Source organism: Homarus americanus, unplaced genomic scaffold, assembly GCF_018991925.1.
Source record: "Homarus americanus isolate GMGI-L3 unplaced genomic scaffold, GMGI_Hamer_2.0 scaffold16430, whole genome shotgun sequence".
Classification (NCBI taxonomy): domain Eukaryota; kingdom Metazoa; phylum Arthropoda; class Malacostraca; order Decapoda; family Nephropidae; genus Homarus; species Homarus americanus.
Window position 1 is genome coordinate 5101263 of NW_024729259.1, and position 15391 is coordinate 5116653.

General features: G+C 36.5%; 1 protein-coding gene across 1 annotated transcript; it reads left to right on the forward strand.

Annotated features, from left to right (window-relative positions):
* Positions 1-2056: 2056 nt before the first annotated feature.
* On the forward strand, positions 2057-14954 carry LOC121866540 (peroxisome biogenesis factor 1-like). The gene is made up of 7 exons (XM_042366308.1): positions 2057-2225; positions 3089-3237; positions 4139-6746; positions 8870-9105; positions 10036-10100; positions 11067-11272; positions 13837-14954. Exons 1-7 carry the CDS (start codon positions 2057-2059, stop codon positions 14592-14594), a joined length of 4191 nt encoding a protein of 1396 aa, XP_042222242.1. The 3' UTR covers positions 14595-14954.
* The last annotated feature ends 437 nt before the right edge of the window (positions 14955-15391 follow it).

The following is a 15391-nucleotide window of genomic DNA, read 5'->3' on the forward strand; positions in this document are numbered from 1 at the left end:
TGTTCTCCACCCTGAGAATAGGGTATTATTGTACTTTTGGACAACACGGGAATCTTAGGTTTTTTATTTTTGTAATAAATAGTTTAGACAATTCCAAGACATGTTTCTACTATGACCTTTCTCTTGCAAACGACTTATATACAGTTTCGTCCCCCAGGCCCCGATGTGGGTCAGTGACCTGTGTCCGGGTGGGCTAATCCCCTTAAAAAAAAAATGTCTGGGGGTCCAGGGGGCCAAAATCCCCTCCAGTTTGGAAGTTAGGTTAAGTAATTTTTAATGTCATTTACGATGGCAACATCATAGAAGAAAAGGTTAATTTATAGTTGTGCACCATTCTTTTTTTGGGTATTAGAAATACGTATAAAAAAATAACTCCAAAACCCACCAAACCTAACCTAACCTAACCTAATGAGGAGGGTCGGGGGGAGGGTCTTCTGATTAGGTTAGGTTGGATAGAACGGTGCACTAATATAAAAAGGCCGAAGAAATGTGTCTTAGAATTGTCTAAACTATTGATTGCAAAGATAAAAATCTTAAGATTCCCTTGTTGTCCGAAGGTAAAACTTTACGGAGAATAACACATATTCACCCGAGATATTTCTCTCCAATAAAGGTATATTATTCGTCATAACTGTTTACTCGTTTTGGAAATAAATAGGCTTATAGGCTTTTTTCTGCTATTTTCACTTGTGTTATGCTTTAAAGTAACCTTTAACATTTATGGAAAGTTCTTGGTTTGGAGGAGATGACGAAAGCACTGATGAAAAACACCAAACACTGGATGTAGGTATGACAGCTGTATGTATGGACTGTGTAGTTAATGGTATAGCAGAGAATTGTACATCTGCAATATGCGGTATAGTAGTTAGGTTAAGTTAGCATTAGGCTTCCGTACCAATAGTAATCGATGTTTCACATGGGGCTGCCATACATAAATCTTAGGCAAATAAAAAAATACCGATTCCCCCGACCGTTGATCAAGTGGCAAGTAGGGAGTGACTAACAGCCTATGTCTATTTCCTTTTCCATCGTGCCACCCACGCACACCCACAATGCACTTGGTCTAAAATGGTTTAGGTTAAGTTAGTACGTGTTGATTTTCCCAAGGAAATGAAGGTCAGATTCAAAGAAAACCCACCAAAATACTCCAGAAAAATATGTTTTCATGTTGAAATTGAGTAGGTGGTAATAACGATTACAGTAATTGCCCAATAAAGCTTTCTTACCTCACGAGAATACCAAAAAAGATGACGATAAAAATTTTTTTCATAATATGATTTCTATGATTTTTTCCTTCCTGAACACTAACATTCAGACATGAGATCTGAAGTCCGACACATTGCTCCTCTTTATGTCCATGGATTTTCTTTGGTTCCTTTCATAGACAGGATTTTTTTTTCTTATCTAGAAGATGAAAACTGTATTATATTTTGTGTATACACTCCTGGCAAGTGCTAGTCTACAAGGGCCACCACCCCAGTAATATAAGAAGAGAAAATATTTAACCTAACCTAACTTAATACAGTTATCAACGGACTTGCATGCATTAAGTTGTGGATGACTGTCAAAACATACAAATTAAAGAAATATAATAAAGTTACTGTAGTCTTCACATATTTCTTATAGTTGGGCCTGCTAACAAATAATCAAGTAAGTTGCATATGAAAAGTATTTGATACTTGTACAGTACAGTAGGTACAGTACACATATTAATTTGAATGAATGAATGAAAACCTCGCTGCCAGCTAAACTATCATCAAGATTTATTGTTTCTGATGATGCTTACTCTCTCTACTTCCATTGGAACATCCACATTTTGTCATAATGGCATTGGTCATGTTCATGGGCTTTCATTAACCTAAGAAAACACATTACAGTACCGTACTCTATGGTATATGATATATTGTGGATGAAATAGAATAGTTTTAGTGATCTTTTTATTTTTTTAATAAAGTACATTACAGTACACTTCACAGTACTGTATGTATGTATAGGGACTACTGTAATTGATAATGTTATAATTTTTTCTCTTGTTTCAGGATTGCATTGCTGAACAATGCTATTATGTGTAGGTCCAGAAGGAACTGGGAAAACTCTGCTGCTTCGAAAACTTGCTCACTTAACCAAGCCTGATATTTCTTTAACTACAGTACCTACTGTGGGGTTGAACATTGTCACAATTCAGCAGGAACCAGAATTGCCTCCTATTAACATACGTGAACTTGGTAAGGTCATTTAAGGTTTTTAATTTATTTATTTATTTTATTTTTTACGTCTAGGGCTGACCCTTTTAGTCATCTCTTGTGACATGGATATATTTTTAGTTTAATAGCATCTCATGTCCTCCTTCAACAAGAATGTTTGGTATTACTGTGCTTGTATGACGAAAGTTTATCATTCACACCAGAGTTGTTATCCATCCATCAACGGCTATCATACTTGTCTCCCTACCCAACCATACTTAAGAGGAAATACTGTAATTAGAAACACAAATAATTGAGGGCTTAAGAGGGTACCAGGGTAATGTTTTTTATGGCCACACTAGTGTATCTTCAGAAATTAATTGGGTTTATCTTTTTTTTATTATGATGATTGCTTGTTGCCACAATCTGGCCTCTGACAGTAAGCATTTACAAGTCAGCTCTCATCATTAGCCGTATGGGCCTGGCATTACACATTATTGGTTAGGATATAGATACTAGTATCTCCTATTGTTGTCTTGATTTTGCAAAAATGGTATTTGTGAAACTAATTTTCCCATAAACAATGAAGTAGGTTGTGTTCTTGGCAGGAAGTTATTGGAACACTTGGACTGACTTTTCGTACAGAAACACTTAAATATTTATTTAAAAAAATATGGAATACATATAATCAGTATTCAATCATCAAAAATTTAATTTGTTCTAATCAAGGTCATTATCCATTACCAATTTTTCTTTAACACCAAAATTTTCAATACGTGGTGTATTGATTTTGGTGCCAATTATAACTCAGAGCTGTTTTTAATATCCAATGAGCATGAATTGGTGTTATAATACTGTAGTGTACACTTATCACTAACAGTTTTTTGGCTTGGTGTATTTTACAGGGGGTAGTATGGCCCCAATCTGGCACAGCTACTACACGGGTGTGAGGAAGGTATTATACGTTGTAGATGCAGTCAACTTAACGCAGTTGGGAGAAGCCACATTACTGCTGATGGATTTGTTAGCACACCCAAAGTTGAAGGCAGCACAGGTATGATATGGTGATACAGATGTATGTTTACCCAATTGTTTAAAGTGGAGATACATTAATGGCGAGTGAGAAACTTTCAAATTTCTGCATCACCTCTACCGACGTGATGCAGGTAGCTACAGTATTAGATTACTTAGTTGCACAATAAATTGTAACAAATAAGTATTTTGTTGATCATTAGTATCAAATAAAAATTTAGTTCAGATAAATAATGTATTATCAACCAGAAGTGTTGGTATGGTGTACTACAAACCACGTTCAGTGAATATTTGTCATGGTTGGAAAGTGAAACAATAAATTAAATGGGTTTATAAAGCCCCGGAATTTTTTTGGTAGAAATTTTTTATGCATGCTGGCAGGTTGAACTGAACCACATTGTCCACGATAAATATTATGCAATTGTCTGAGAGTAAAAGAGTCACATGTTTTCAAGTTGGCTTATCTTTATCATTTTTGCTGTTCCACTTGCACTTATTATTTGTTGCATTTATGCCATTACAGTACTGTAGCTTTAATTTTGAATTTTTTTATTATAGTACTGTGTAACATTTTATTTACAATACTGTACTGTATCTATTTTTTGTGTGATTTTTCTTAAGTGAATGTCATTAGTATTGTCCATCTTATCTCACCATATTCCTTAATTATGCTGTTATTTTACTCTTCTTCCTTTTCTCTTTTCTTTCAGTGGATTCAGTGAAATACAGGTCACAGTGATATTCAAAATTGTCCCCAGAATAAGTTATTTGAAACATGAGGAGCCTTTGTAATGTGATGTGCTGACACACATATACGCACTTAGTGTTTTATTTGTACTGTAGTTGTTAAGTATATAATAGAAAGTGAACATTTTGTGTGAAGTGGCATTGGCATAATTGTTTTATTCATAGAAATTATGCAGCCAGGAGGATTTTCACGCTCGGTGGTGGTGAAGGAGTGGGCTGCTCGCCACTGTTTTGTGTCTGTTCCCCGCCACTGGGCAGGCATGGCTCTTCCTGCCCCGACTCCAACCTTTTGCTTAGAAGCTTCAAAGGGGCAGACTGTCATGCTGTCATGGGCAGGGGATATACATAACCCAAGTATAGGCAATGAGAGCACAGTATTGGTGAGCAGAGAAGTGTTGAAAGATTGTGGTATAAATGATGGAGAAGATGGTGTGTTAACTCAGGTTCAGGTACCACCACCTTGCACAACAATTACTGTTGTCGTTGGGTCCTTAACACAGTGGCAAGACTTGGCGCTTAATGCAGAAGTTGCTCCATCTGCAATATTGAGCCAGGTACGTGTGATAGGTGTAGGGCAAAGTGTTCCCCTGTGGCTGGAGGGTGGAGCTTGTGTCTTTCTCACTGTCACCAGTCTTGATCCTCCTCTCAAGTTTGGTGTTCTTCAGCCCATGACCCAGGTGGAAGTTCTCCCACCCGTAGAAACTGATGGATCTCACGATTATACTTCAATTAACTTTACGCCAACAGCTGTAGAATCTTTAGTAAATAGCGAAATTATGAACATTGATCATGGAGAAGATTGGAATTGGTGTAATAAACCAAATGTAGTAAATGAAGATAAAAAAAAAAATCAGGGACGCAATAACTGTGAAGAAAACATGTATTCAATGGTACTGAGCTATATGTGTAATAAACTAAATGAACAGAAAGCAAAGAGTGAATGTCCAGTAAAGAGAGACATTCGTTTGGGTTATAGAGTTGTTCCTATGCCAGACGAACAGGACTCATTGCCCGGTGAAAGTCTTCCTAGTCATCCATCATTAATCATCATCAGCAGGGAAAGTCTGCTGTACACTAGTTACAAGAATGAAATTAACTTTATAGGTTGTCTGAAGAAAATTAATTCCCCAAAAGAAATTAGTGAAAACTCAAGTGCTTTAAGAGAGGAAAGTAAATCAAGTGAAAAAAAGAAACAAGACGTTACTGTAAGGGATGACTTGCACACTACTTACCTGTGCACAGTTATTGTCTGGGAAAATTTTCTTAAAGAAAGGAATGAAAATATAGATTTTGTTGAAAAGATGAAAAAGATAATGAAAAGAAACATCTGCGTTGTTCCTAATTGTTTAAGACGACTTATGAAACTCAGTACCTTAAGTGTTATTGAATTGCAGACGTCAGAATTTAAGTTCAAGACTGTACCTGTATCCGTAGATATATTACCTCTTACACCAGTAAGTGATTCCAAGACAAAGCTACTCAGTGAAAGTGTCAAGAACCTTTTGAAGAATTTAACAGATGAAACCCCAGTTATTATTAATCAGAATACGTTGTTAGAAGTTGATTTAAATGGCAAAACGATTGATGTGTTTATTACTACAAGGGATGGTGTTCCTCTCATGCTTACCAACAGATCAGTAGTGCTTCTGGAAATTACACTCTTGAGACACCATTCAAATCTTCCATATATTAGCAGTACAATTAGTGATCTAAATAAGACTTTTCTTTCAAAATTTTCCTATTTTGGAGAAGCTGATGTCTTTTTAAAGTTAAAGCAACATGTCTTGCTTGGACAAGGTTTCCTAACAGATTGTTGTCATGCTGTTCCTCAGTTTGCCCTTTTACATGGTAGTAAAGGTTTAGGAAAAACCAGCTTGGTTGAATCACTAGTTGAATGTCTTTCATCATATCCCTACTATATTCATAGTGATATTGTCAGTTTTAAGCAGCTGAAAGGAAAGAAAATGGAAACAATTGAGAAAAAACTGCAGCTCGTTTTCAGAGAAGCCATCTTCAAGAAACCCTCCATTATTGTTTTAGATGATATGGATCACTTGGTGCCTTCACAGGGGCTACTAGAGCAGGACTCTGGACCTGTTTATGAACACACAATGCAGATGGTCAGTATGCTCAAAGGGCTCCTGGATCAACTTATAGAATTTTTCAGTGATGAAGACTCCCCTCTTCACTTAGAGAACCCAAACACTGGTACTGTGATGGTGATTGCAACTTGTATAACAAGAACAAGTGTTCATCCTCTTCTAGTAAGCCCTCAAGGGTGTCATTATTTTCCCTGTACTTTTGGAATTCGTCCATTAAACCCAGAAGATAGAATAATGGCTTTCAATAATATGCTCAAAGCTCATATAAAAATGTACAAACTCCGTGAAAGATTATTGTCAGAAGACCACGGTAAAGATTCTCTACAAGATACCGACGCTGATCAGACCTGTGAGCCGGATAAGGATTCGTGTTCCCAGTATATTCAACTAGACGCCAAGGTGATAACCAGGCGAACAGAAAGCTTTGTTCTTCCAGATCTGAATCACCTTGCTTTGAGGACTTTCTTACAAGCAAAGCATCGGTGGGAATGTAAGGTGAATTTAAGAGATGGTAATTTTAAAAACAAGAAGAAAGGACATGAACAAAATAGAGTGCTCTTTCTTCCTAGCTCTTCCAATGTGATTGATTATAGTGTTGAGACTTCTGGGCCAGACTCAGATGCTATCCTGACCTGTGATGTGGAGGCTGCCCTTGAAGGATACACACATTTGGCTCTTAGAGGTGAGTTGTACATTCAGTGTGACTACATATTGTTATTTTGCCTTTTTTGACTTATGATAAATTTCATTTGGGAACTTCTTCGTGTGAAGATACAGTATACGGTAGTCTGGATTTAAGCGGTTTTTGTTTATGCGTTTGGTCATTTACGACGTGCCTTGCCAGAATGAAATTTTTTAATTACGCGGTAAATTTCATCATTTACGAGGGAAGCGGCGCATGCAGGGTGCGCACAAGGTTGCCCAGTCATCAAAACATTACCGCGTTCTTCACCTGCCACCCACCACAGCTGGCCCTATGTCAGTGATAGTGAGGATATGGACTTTGACGGGTTTTACAAAGAGGCCCTGCAAGCCTCTGTGGTGGATAGTGATACAATTGATACAAGTGATCGGTGAGGGCCAATAATCTGCCCTCTGCCTCGGAACCAACCCCCCATCCCCTTGTGCCCAGCCATCTTTTCTACTAATGTAAGTGTTAAAAAACCTAATATTGATATTTCTCTTGAATATTAATTGTGTGTGCATACCATCATAAAATTAAGATGTTATTTTTACTACAACGCACGTATTGTGTCGGAAAAAGTGGAGTTTGAGAGTCGGCCCTCTGTCTATTTCAATTAATCCCATATGTTCTGTTATTTCGTTTACGCGTTTCTCGTTTTACACGGACCTCCACGGGTTCAATTGACCGAGTAAATGCAGACTATACTGTATATAAATTATGTTTGTATTGTATTGATTAAACACGGATTTGGTAGATATTTTTAAAGAGATTTAATTGGATTTTTTTTTAGTTAAAAAGAGAGGTGCATTAACATTACAGTGACCCCTCGGTTAACGAACTCAATCCGTTCCAGAAGGTCGTTCGTTAACCGAAAAGTTCGTTAACCGAAACCATTGTTTCAATGGGTTTTTGGGTAATTGGTTCCAGCTCACCGAAAATTTCCTAAATTCAACAAAAATGGTAGAAAAGTTCACTTACTTTGAGGTGTGTATGTAGAAGGCTCCTGGATGATGATGATGATGATGGGAATTACAATGGGGGTGGAGGAGAAGGAAGAAGAGAAGGCATTGGGGTGGAAGAGAAGTCACCCCATGGCACCATTTCACCCATAAAATTTTAGTTCTCTTGGTGTATTTCAAGATTATTTTCTTTAAATCAACACTGTACTGCATTATATATTGTCAATATGTAAAATATATTTCAAAATGACCAATAATTTGCTTGGAAACACAGAAAAAAGCATTTAGTTGAAGAGAGTCTCAAGCAAGATGTTACCTCCAGTGAAAACAGAGAGACTAACGCCTGTTTGCTGTGTTAAGAGGCTGGATGCTGCGCTTTAAACTAGTCACTTTACCTTCAATTATGTTCAATAATTGTTCAAATGACTAAAAAATTGAATATTAAACTTTTAAAATTATTGAATAGTATAAACTTCTTGATATTTACTAAAATAGTTAGGAATTTAAGCCCTAGAACCGATTAATGTATTGGCGGACTGATACTTAAGCTGGTTGCCCGGCCAGTGCAAGCGAAAACATGTTGAGGTCGGTTCGTAAGAAATTCGTTAACCGAATTTTTGTTCGTTAACCGAATTGAAGATCCTTATGGAAGGCAGTTCGTTAACCGAAATTTCGTTAACCGAGGCGTTCGTTAAACGAGGGGTCACTGTACTTATTTAAGTACAATGGTCTCCTGCAAGTGTTCAAGATTTGATGTAAGATGGGCTTGTAATGGGTAAATGGTTTTATTAGTTGTTTGTGAATCATTATTCACCTCCACCTCGGTGGTGGATTCATTGAGTTTGGTCCAGAACAAGGGGACATGTTCGGTCTTGTTAAAAATCTGACCTTACCGTTTCCTGACAATGATTTCAAGCAATGTAACTACATAATAATAGTGCCAATTTAGTAAAACAATGGACTGATTATTTATTGGTAAACATTCTTATGTGATTTAACATTGGAAGTTCAGTGAGCCTTCTGCTGTACTCTTTTAAAGAAATCTTGGCTAAACCCTTTGCACCCGATATAATTGAGGGTAAAATAAAGTTAATGGATAGGTAGTTATAGTGGTATTCATATACTGTACATGTATTATATGTTTGTGGTATACTTTTCCAGGTTTAACATTATCAGAAAAGAAAAATGCTGCAAATGTCCGAGTTGGTGGCCTAGCAGAGGCAAGCAGGACACTGGAGGAGACTCTAACCTGGCCATCCATGTATCCAAACCTGTTTAGCAAGGTCAAGTTGAGGCTGCGCTCTGGAGTGTTGCTCTATGGTCCCCCTGGTTGTGGCAAAACACTTTTAGCAAACTCAGTCACTTCCAATTGCCAGCTCAATTTTATTTCTGTAAAGGTAAGCTTTGGCTTATTTTGTTAATAATTGTTGAACTGCCTTGAATTCTAATTATTAGTAGTGTAATGTATCTGTGGACCAATTCTTACTGTGGTAAGAAAGAAGTACTGTATTGCAAAAATTGGCTTCAGCTTTAATAATGTCCCCTGTAAACAAGTAACTTAAAAATTTTTTTTACATCATTGGTTTAGTGATCGTGAACAAATGTTATGAAATGGGTGAAATGTTTTGTTTAAAAATAGAGAACAGTATTTGAGGGCTACAGTGGCCAAGAAAAATAGTGTTTATTTCCTGTCATAAGATTGGTGATTTGTGCCTGGGGCACCTCAAATTCATCCAGCTTTGAATGAGTAACTAACCTTACAGTTGGGAAAGTGCTGGTCACACTGCCTTCATTATGTACCATATGCTTAGTAGTACTGTATTCCATGTGCTGAATTTGCAATGGCCCAAATGGGTCTTCAGGTCTTTGGAACCCATTTTCATGAATTTGTAAGGATTACCAAGTTTTTCCAGCTGATCAAGTTGAGCACATTTAGGGCAATAGAATTTCAACAAGTGTGAAAAGAAGTGAAAATTTAAAATTTGAGACCATATTATGTTAGAACTGATGAGTAGATCAACATATATTTTATGAAACTTGTAAGACAAAATGTACTCTAAAAGCTGAACTGAACCGAGATCTGGATCTTCAGTTTTACTGAGAAAAATAAAGACAATGAGAATATCCATTTGAATAAAGACAGTGTAAACTTTAGAAAAATGTGACGCACCATAACAAGGCACCTCTGTACTGTACTGTACTGTACTACATGTATAAAACCAAAGGAAAGAATCATGAGTGGAAGGTAAGTTGTGTTTAATGTACTGTTGATTCTTAATATTTCAAATGTCTTGAATATTTTGTTTCATATTTCTTATTCATTGCAGGGACCAGAACTTCTGTCAAAATATATTGGTGCAAGTGAGGAAGCTGTCAGAGATGCTTTTGAGAGGTAAATTTAAAATTAGTCTTGACAATTCAGAATGTAAATATTAACTTCACTAAGAGAAGTGTGAGTTTTCTGATCTCTTCAGTTTTGCTAAATGCAGTACTGTACTGTTCTACTGTACGTTGGTTTTGCTGTAAAGCGTGTAAAAAATTTCTTCCTCTATTTGGGCATAATTTGTTTTCCTATGGTTCAATATTTAGCCATTGTTGTGATACAACACAGTACTCTGTATATCACTATACCTTGATGACACAGTCTCTGATTTCACCAATCTCTCATAACATGTCTTTCACCATCCTATGAATTTTGTTATTATCTCCAACAATTTATCTTTTGTAATATATCCTGCAAGGCCACAGCTCCCTAGTATTCTTAAATACAAGTATCTTTCTGGTGACCTTTTCTTCCTGTATGTATCATCACTATTTAATTTATCAGTTTTATAATGCCTATTACTTTGCACAGACAACCTTGTTCTTAATTTATTTTCCATCTATGCCTCCAATATATCAAGTATTATATTGATATAAAATGACTATTATAAGTACTCCTTTGTAAATGCTTCTTGCATGTTCCAAAATGCACTTCCTCTATTTACTGAGGCACAGATGGAACAATTTTTATTTCCTATGATGAAATTTTCTTTCTGTTAAAAGGTCTTAATTATCTAAATATCTTAATAAAATGATACATTTGCTCTAAGTACCTTTCATGTCACAAAGACAGAGCAGTCATGGAATAAGGACCCAAAGGTAGTGCCAGTCTTAACAATATCTATATTTTACTTCATTTATTTGTTTCTTTTATGACTGATTGCACAAGTTTACATGGTATAGTACATTACAGTACAGTACTTTCACTATGGAAGGTACTGTAGTTGTCCATTATGTTGTACATTGATTTTATTGATCATTTTTATACTGTAGTGTCTTTTTTTGTGATTTAATCACTTTTGTTGCTCACCAACAGAGCCTCAAGTGCCAAGCCGTGTGTCCTCTTCTTCGATGAGTTTGAGTCTATTGCACCACGGCGTGGACATGACAGTACTGGAGTGACAGACCGAGTTGTGAATCAGTTACTTACACAAATGGATGGTGTTGAAGGGCTCACTGGTGTTTACATTCTAGCTGCCACCTCAAGGCCTGACCTTATTGATCCAGCACTGCTTCGTCCAGGTATTACACTTATTCGGGTACAGTACTGTTCAGGATTCTGAATGAGTTTCCTCTTTTCCTTGAGAATGAGATTGTTCATATATTCAAGGACATATCTTGTTTCAATTCCTAATTGGAATTGTTTTACATAAATATAGTCCTCATAATCCTATTCCATCCTAAACTAAATACAGTACCATATGCACTAAGTCTTCCAAAAATAAAGAAAAAATATAGTTGAACTTTGGTTCCATGAAACAAAGTTATAAAAGACCCAAAATTCTTTACTATTTTATGTTGATTCATCAGAGACTGTTCTTTATTCACTCTTCTATTCTCAGTTTTTCTCCACGGTACATGACCCTTTTTACTATTGTTCAGTGTCTATGTTCAATAGTTTGTCATTGATTCCCCAGTAAATACAGGATTCATATCGAAATTCAAATAAAAATAATTTCATCATAGTCCATACCATGAGAGAGCAGAATGTAAGAGAGTAACTGTAGGTCTCTTGTCTCTGAGATGAGTGTTTACTCCCTCTTTTTGGTAATACAGTGTACAGTATTGCAGTTTCACTTCCATTTGGTTTTTGACCAGAAATCTTGCCTTTTTCCCATGGTATTTGGTGTCATTCATTTGAATTTTACCTTCATTTCCGTTGGAAATGAGTCGTTATTGAGTTATCACCACCCCATAGAACCTGATTTAACCAGCCAAAGAAACCTACCTAACTACCTAGACCCCTTCCATATTAAACAGAAAGTAATTATTTTGGTATCTGGTATCAATGAAAGCAAGTTTATTGAAGCATCATGATGATATTTTAAATTTTTTTTGTGGATGTGAGAGTACTGTACCCTCAGGCCGAGCGGATCAATTGTAAACAAACAGACAACACGCGGTGACTGCAGATTTATGTGAATTTACCGTTTTGATTATTATCCATTTGCGACGGAAGTGGTATTAGAAAAAGTTGTTGCAATTGATGAGATATAACTTCTGGTGAACCCAAAATTGCTCTAACCCAATTGGGAGTGAAACTGTAATAATACCCTCGTTCTTCCTAAGAACAAGGAAGTTAATTTTGGGAGAGGAGGATCATGTTTTCTATGGATGACGTGTCCACAGTAGCATACATTACAGTAGGGTTTAGCAAAGTGTTGTCACCTGTGAGAGATTTCCAGGGAGTTGTTCTGACCTGTGTCTGAGCTACACTTTTCTGTCATGACCACCTAACTGGGAAGATGTTGAATGTAAAGGCAGATGCTCTATTGAAGGATATAGTGAACCCATCTGATTGTTTGTTGGAAAAGAACCATTTTCAAGAATTCTTCAGCTGAGAACTAATTTGTTGGTACTGTACTGTAGTTCTGTATGCAATGTTGGGAAATTACATCACATTTTCCATAGGTGAGTTCTGCTGAAGTGGATGCTTTTTCCTTGAATAAAAAGTCATGGATAAATTCTTTTCCCTCCGCTTTGTGGGATGCTCCTTTATTTGTCTTTGCCCAAAACCAGTCCAGATTCCTTCTTCTTCTTTGGATCAGAGAGTGGGGAGGGAGCTGGATTCATGTCTATACCCTCAGTTTTGCTCCTTAATGAATAGATTTTCCTGGTGATATTCCTTTTTCCTAGATAAATATCAGGGATTTTAGTGTTTTGATTATCATAATGATTTTTATCATTTACTTTTCCTTTCTCTTGGAAGATTTTTTAAGTCAGTTTGCAGTTAGCTGAACTGTTATGTTCTTACTTTTTACTTTGGGTCTGTGTGTGGAGTTTCTTGTGTTTCCAGTTGTTGACAATTATACTCGTACCGTGCCAATTGCCACTATTTACATGCACAGCTTTAACTTCAGGTTAGAGCCAATGCATCTTGTTGGGATCTGGTAAGGGGCATGTGATGTCCATTCTACAGTACATGTTGGGTTAACAGCTAAAGTAAGATCAACACAGAATAATATTAGAGGACTATATGGTATCCAGGTAGTTTATAAGGTCAGTTCCTTGTGCTCTTATATGTCTTTAGCTGAGTCAACTCCCTTGGTTGGATGCAGTTATTGAAGTTTACACGTTAGAGTGCCTTTCCTCTCCCTTTTCTCTTGTTGGCTTCAGTTACATGAACCATCTGCTCCAGGTATTAGGTTATGATTGAGCCTGAACTAGACAATTTTAACCCTTCCTTCTCTCTAAGGGTCACTATGAAGTCAGTAGAAAGTAAGTGGATAGTCAAGTACGTGCTCCCTGTTCACAGCCGAGCCTTGAAACAACCCATTCCGTTAGTATGGTACCTAACTCGTTAATCTCCAGCCATCAGTTGTTGGGGGTCTATGAAAGTCACCTATTGTAGCCTTGTCATGATATTGTCTTTTGGCTTTGAGTGGCTTCACCTTACTAAATAGACTCTCTGTGTAACCTGTGTGTTGTATTAGAAAACTCATATGGTATAAAGGTCGAAAATTTCTTGGATTGGTACACCTTCTCCACCTCCATAAAGGATGATAGATAAGATAAGGGTATGATTATAATACACTTTGTAATCTCTAGTTAATATATTTGTACCCACTTTCTTTTTCTTTGTACAGGTCGCCTGGACAAATGTGTGTTTTGTCCCATTCCATCTTTGAGTGACAGAGAAGAGATTCTCCAGGTCCTTAGTGATGACATAGACCTTGGTGAAGATATAGATTGGGGAGAGGTTGCTCATGTCACTGAAAATTTTACTGGTGCTGATCTCCAGAGTCTTCTGTCTACTGCACAAGTTCTAGTTGCACAGGAAGCACTTGGGGATACTTTATATGAGGGTGTTATTCCTAATGACCAACTTCAAGAAAAACAGCAACTGTCTAATACTGTAAGCTCAGTTAATGAACAAACTGAGGTAATAGAAAGAACCTCTTCTCTTGAACTTAGTAATGAAGAAAATGTGGTTCATGGACTTGGCAGTGATAGATATTTGTCACACACTGTACAAGAAGAGGTAATAATTGAAAAGGAAAGAGAAAAAGTGACGTTTAGCCAAAAAGTAGTCAACCTTCAAGAGAATGATGAATTAGATATAAAAAACAAGGATGAATACCAAGAAAATGAAGTTGTACAAGTTATTGACCCACCAGAATATACTGATGGATCATCACAAAGCAATGTTTGTTGTAGTAAACGATCAGAGAACCTAGAATTCAAAGTGTTCAAAAGACATATTAATGCTGCGTTAAAAGAAGTGAAGCCTTCTGTCTCACTGTCAGACCGCCTAAGATACGAACAATTATATGCAACATTTACCAAATCTAAAGGTGGAAACTTTGGACAACCATCTCCAGGCAAGAGGGCTACACTAGCTTAAGTGGGACAGAATTGAATATTTAATTATTTTCACATGTTTATTGTTGATCACTTATAACTACAGTTGAGAAATATATTGGAGACATATTGAAAAAATTTTTATTTTGGGGGGGAAGTAGATTCCCTCTTCTAACAGTAGTGATTACACTTATGTTTTGGTGAGATTTAATCTTATAACAAGCAAAATTAAATCCTGTATGATGGACATGTAATGAAAATTAGGCTGCTGTTTGTTAAGTACTTAATGGTAGTGTTACTTTGTGGGTACTGTATAGGGTATTGCAGGGTAAGTAAACAAACTGATAATTCCTCTTTTTTATGCTGGTATTGTGTTAGAGCCTTAAAAAATTATCTAAGATTATCTTCCCAGTTTCATTAATCCCAAAGTCACCTAACTTTGATGTTCTTCTCTGTTATGTACAATACTGTACTGTACTAGTGAGGTATTGTTTGTACTGTATATGAAAGTCCACTGATATCTAAGTATACTGTAAAATGTTTTAACACATTCGTGCACTCAGTCACGCTATTAGTGCTATGCACACCTTTTATTTGTCATTACTGTAGTATGCATTGATATCTCCACTCAGTGTAATATGTGCATTGCTGGTACTTGTAGATATTGCCCTTCCACCAAGACCACATTATGAAAGATGTGAGTGGATTTTTAGGGTTCTGAAATTTTTTGTTGGTGTTATTTTGACTGAGATGTCCTAATGTTCAGTATAACCTTTGGAAATATGTGGTTCATTAGCAGTTTGCTACTGTATTAGTAAAAGATGGGTGGACTTACAGGAT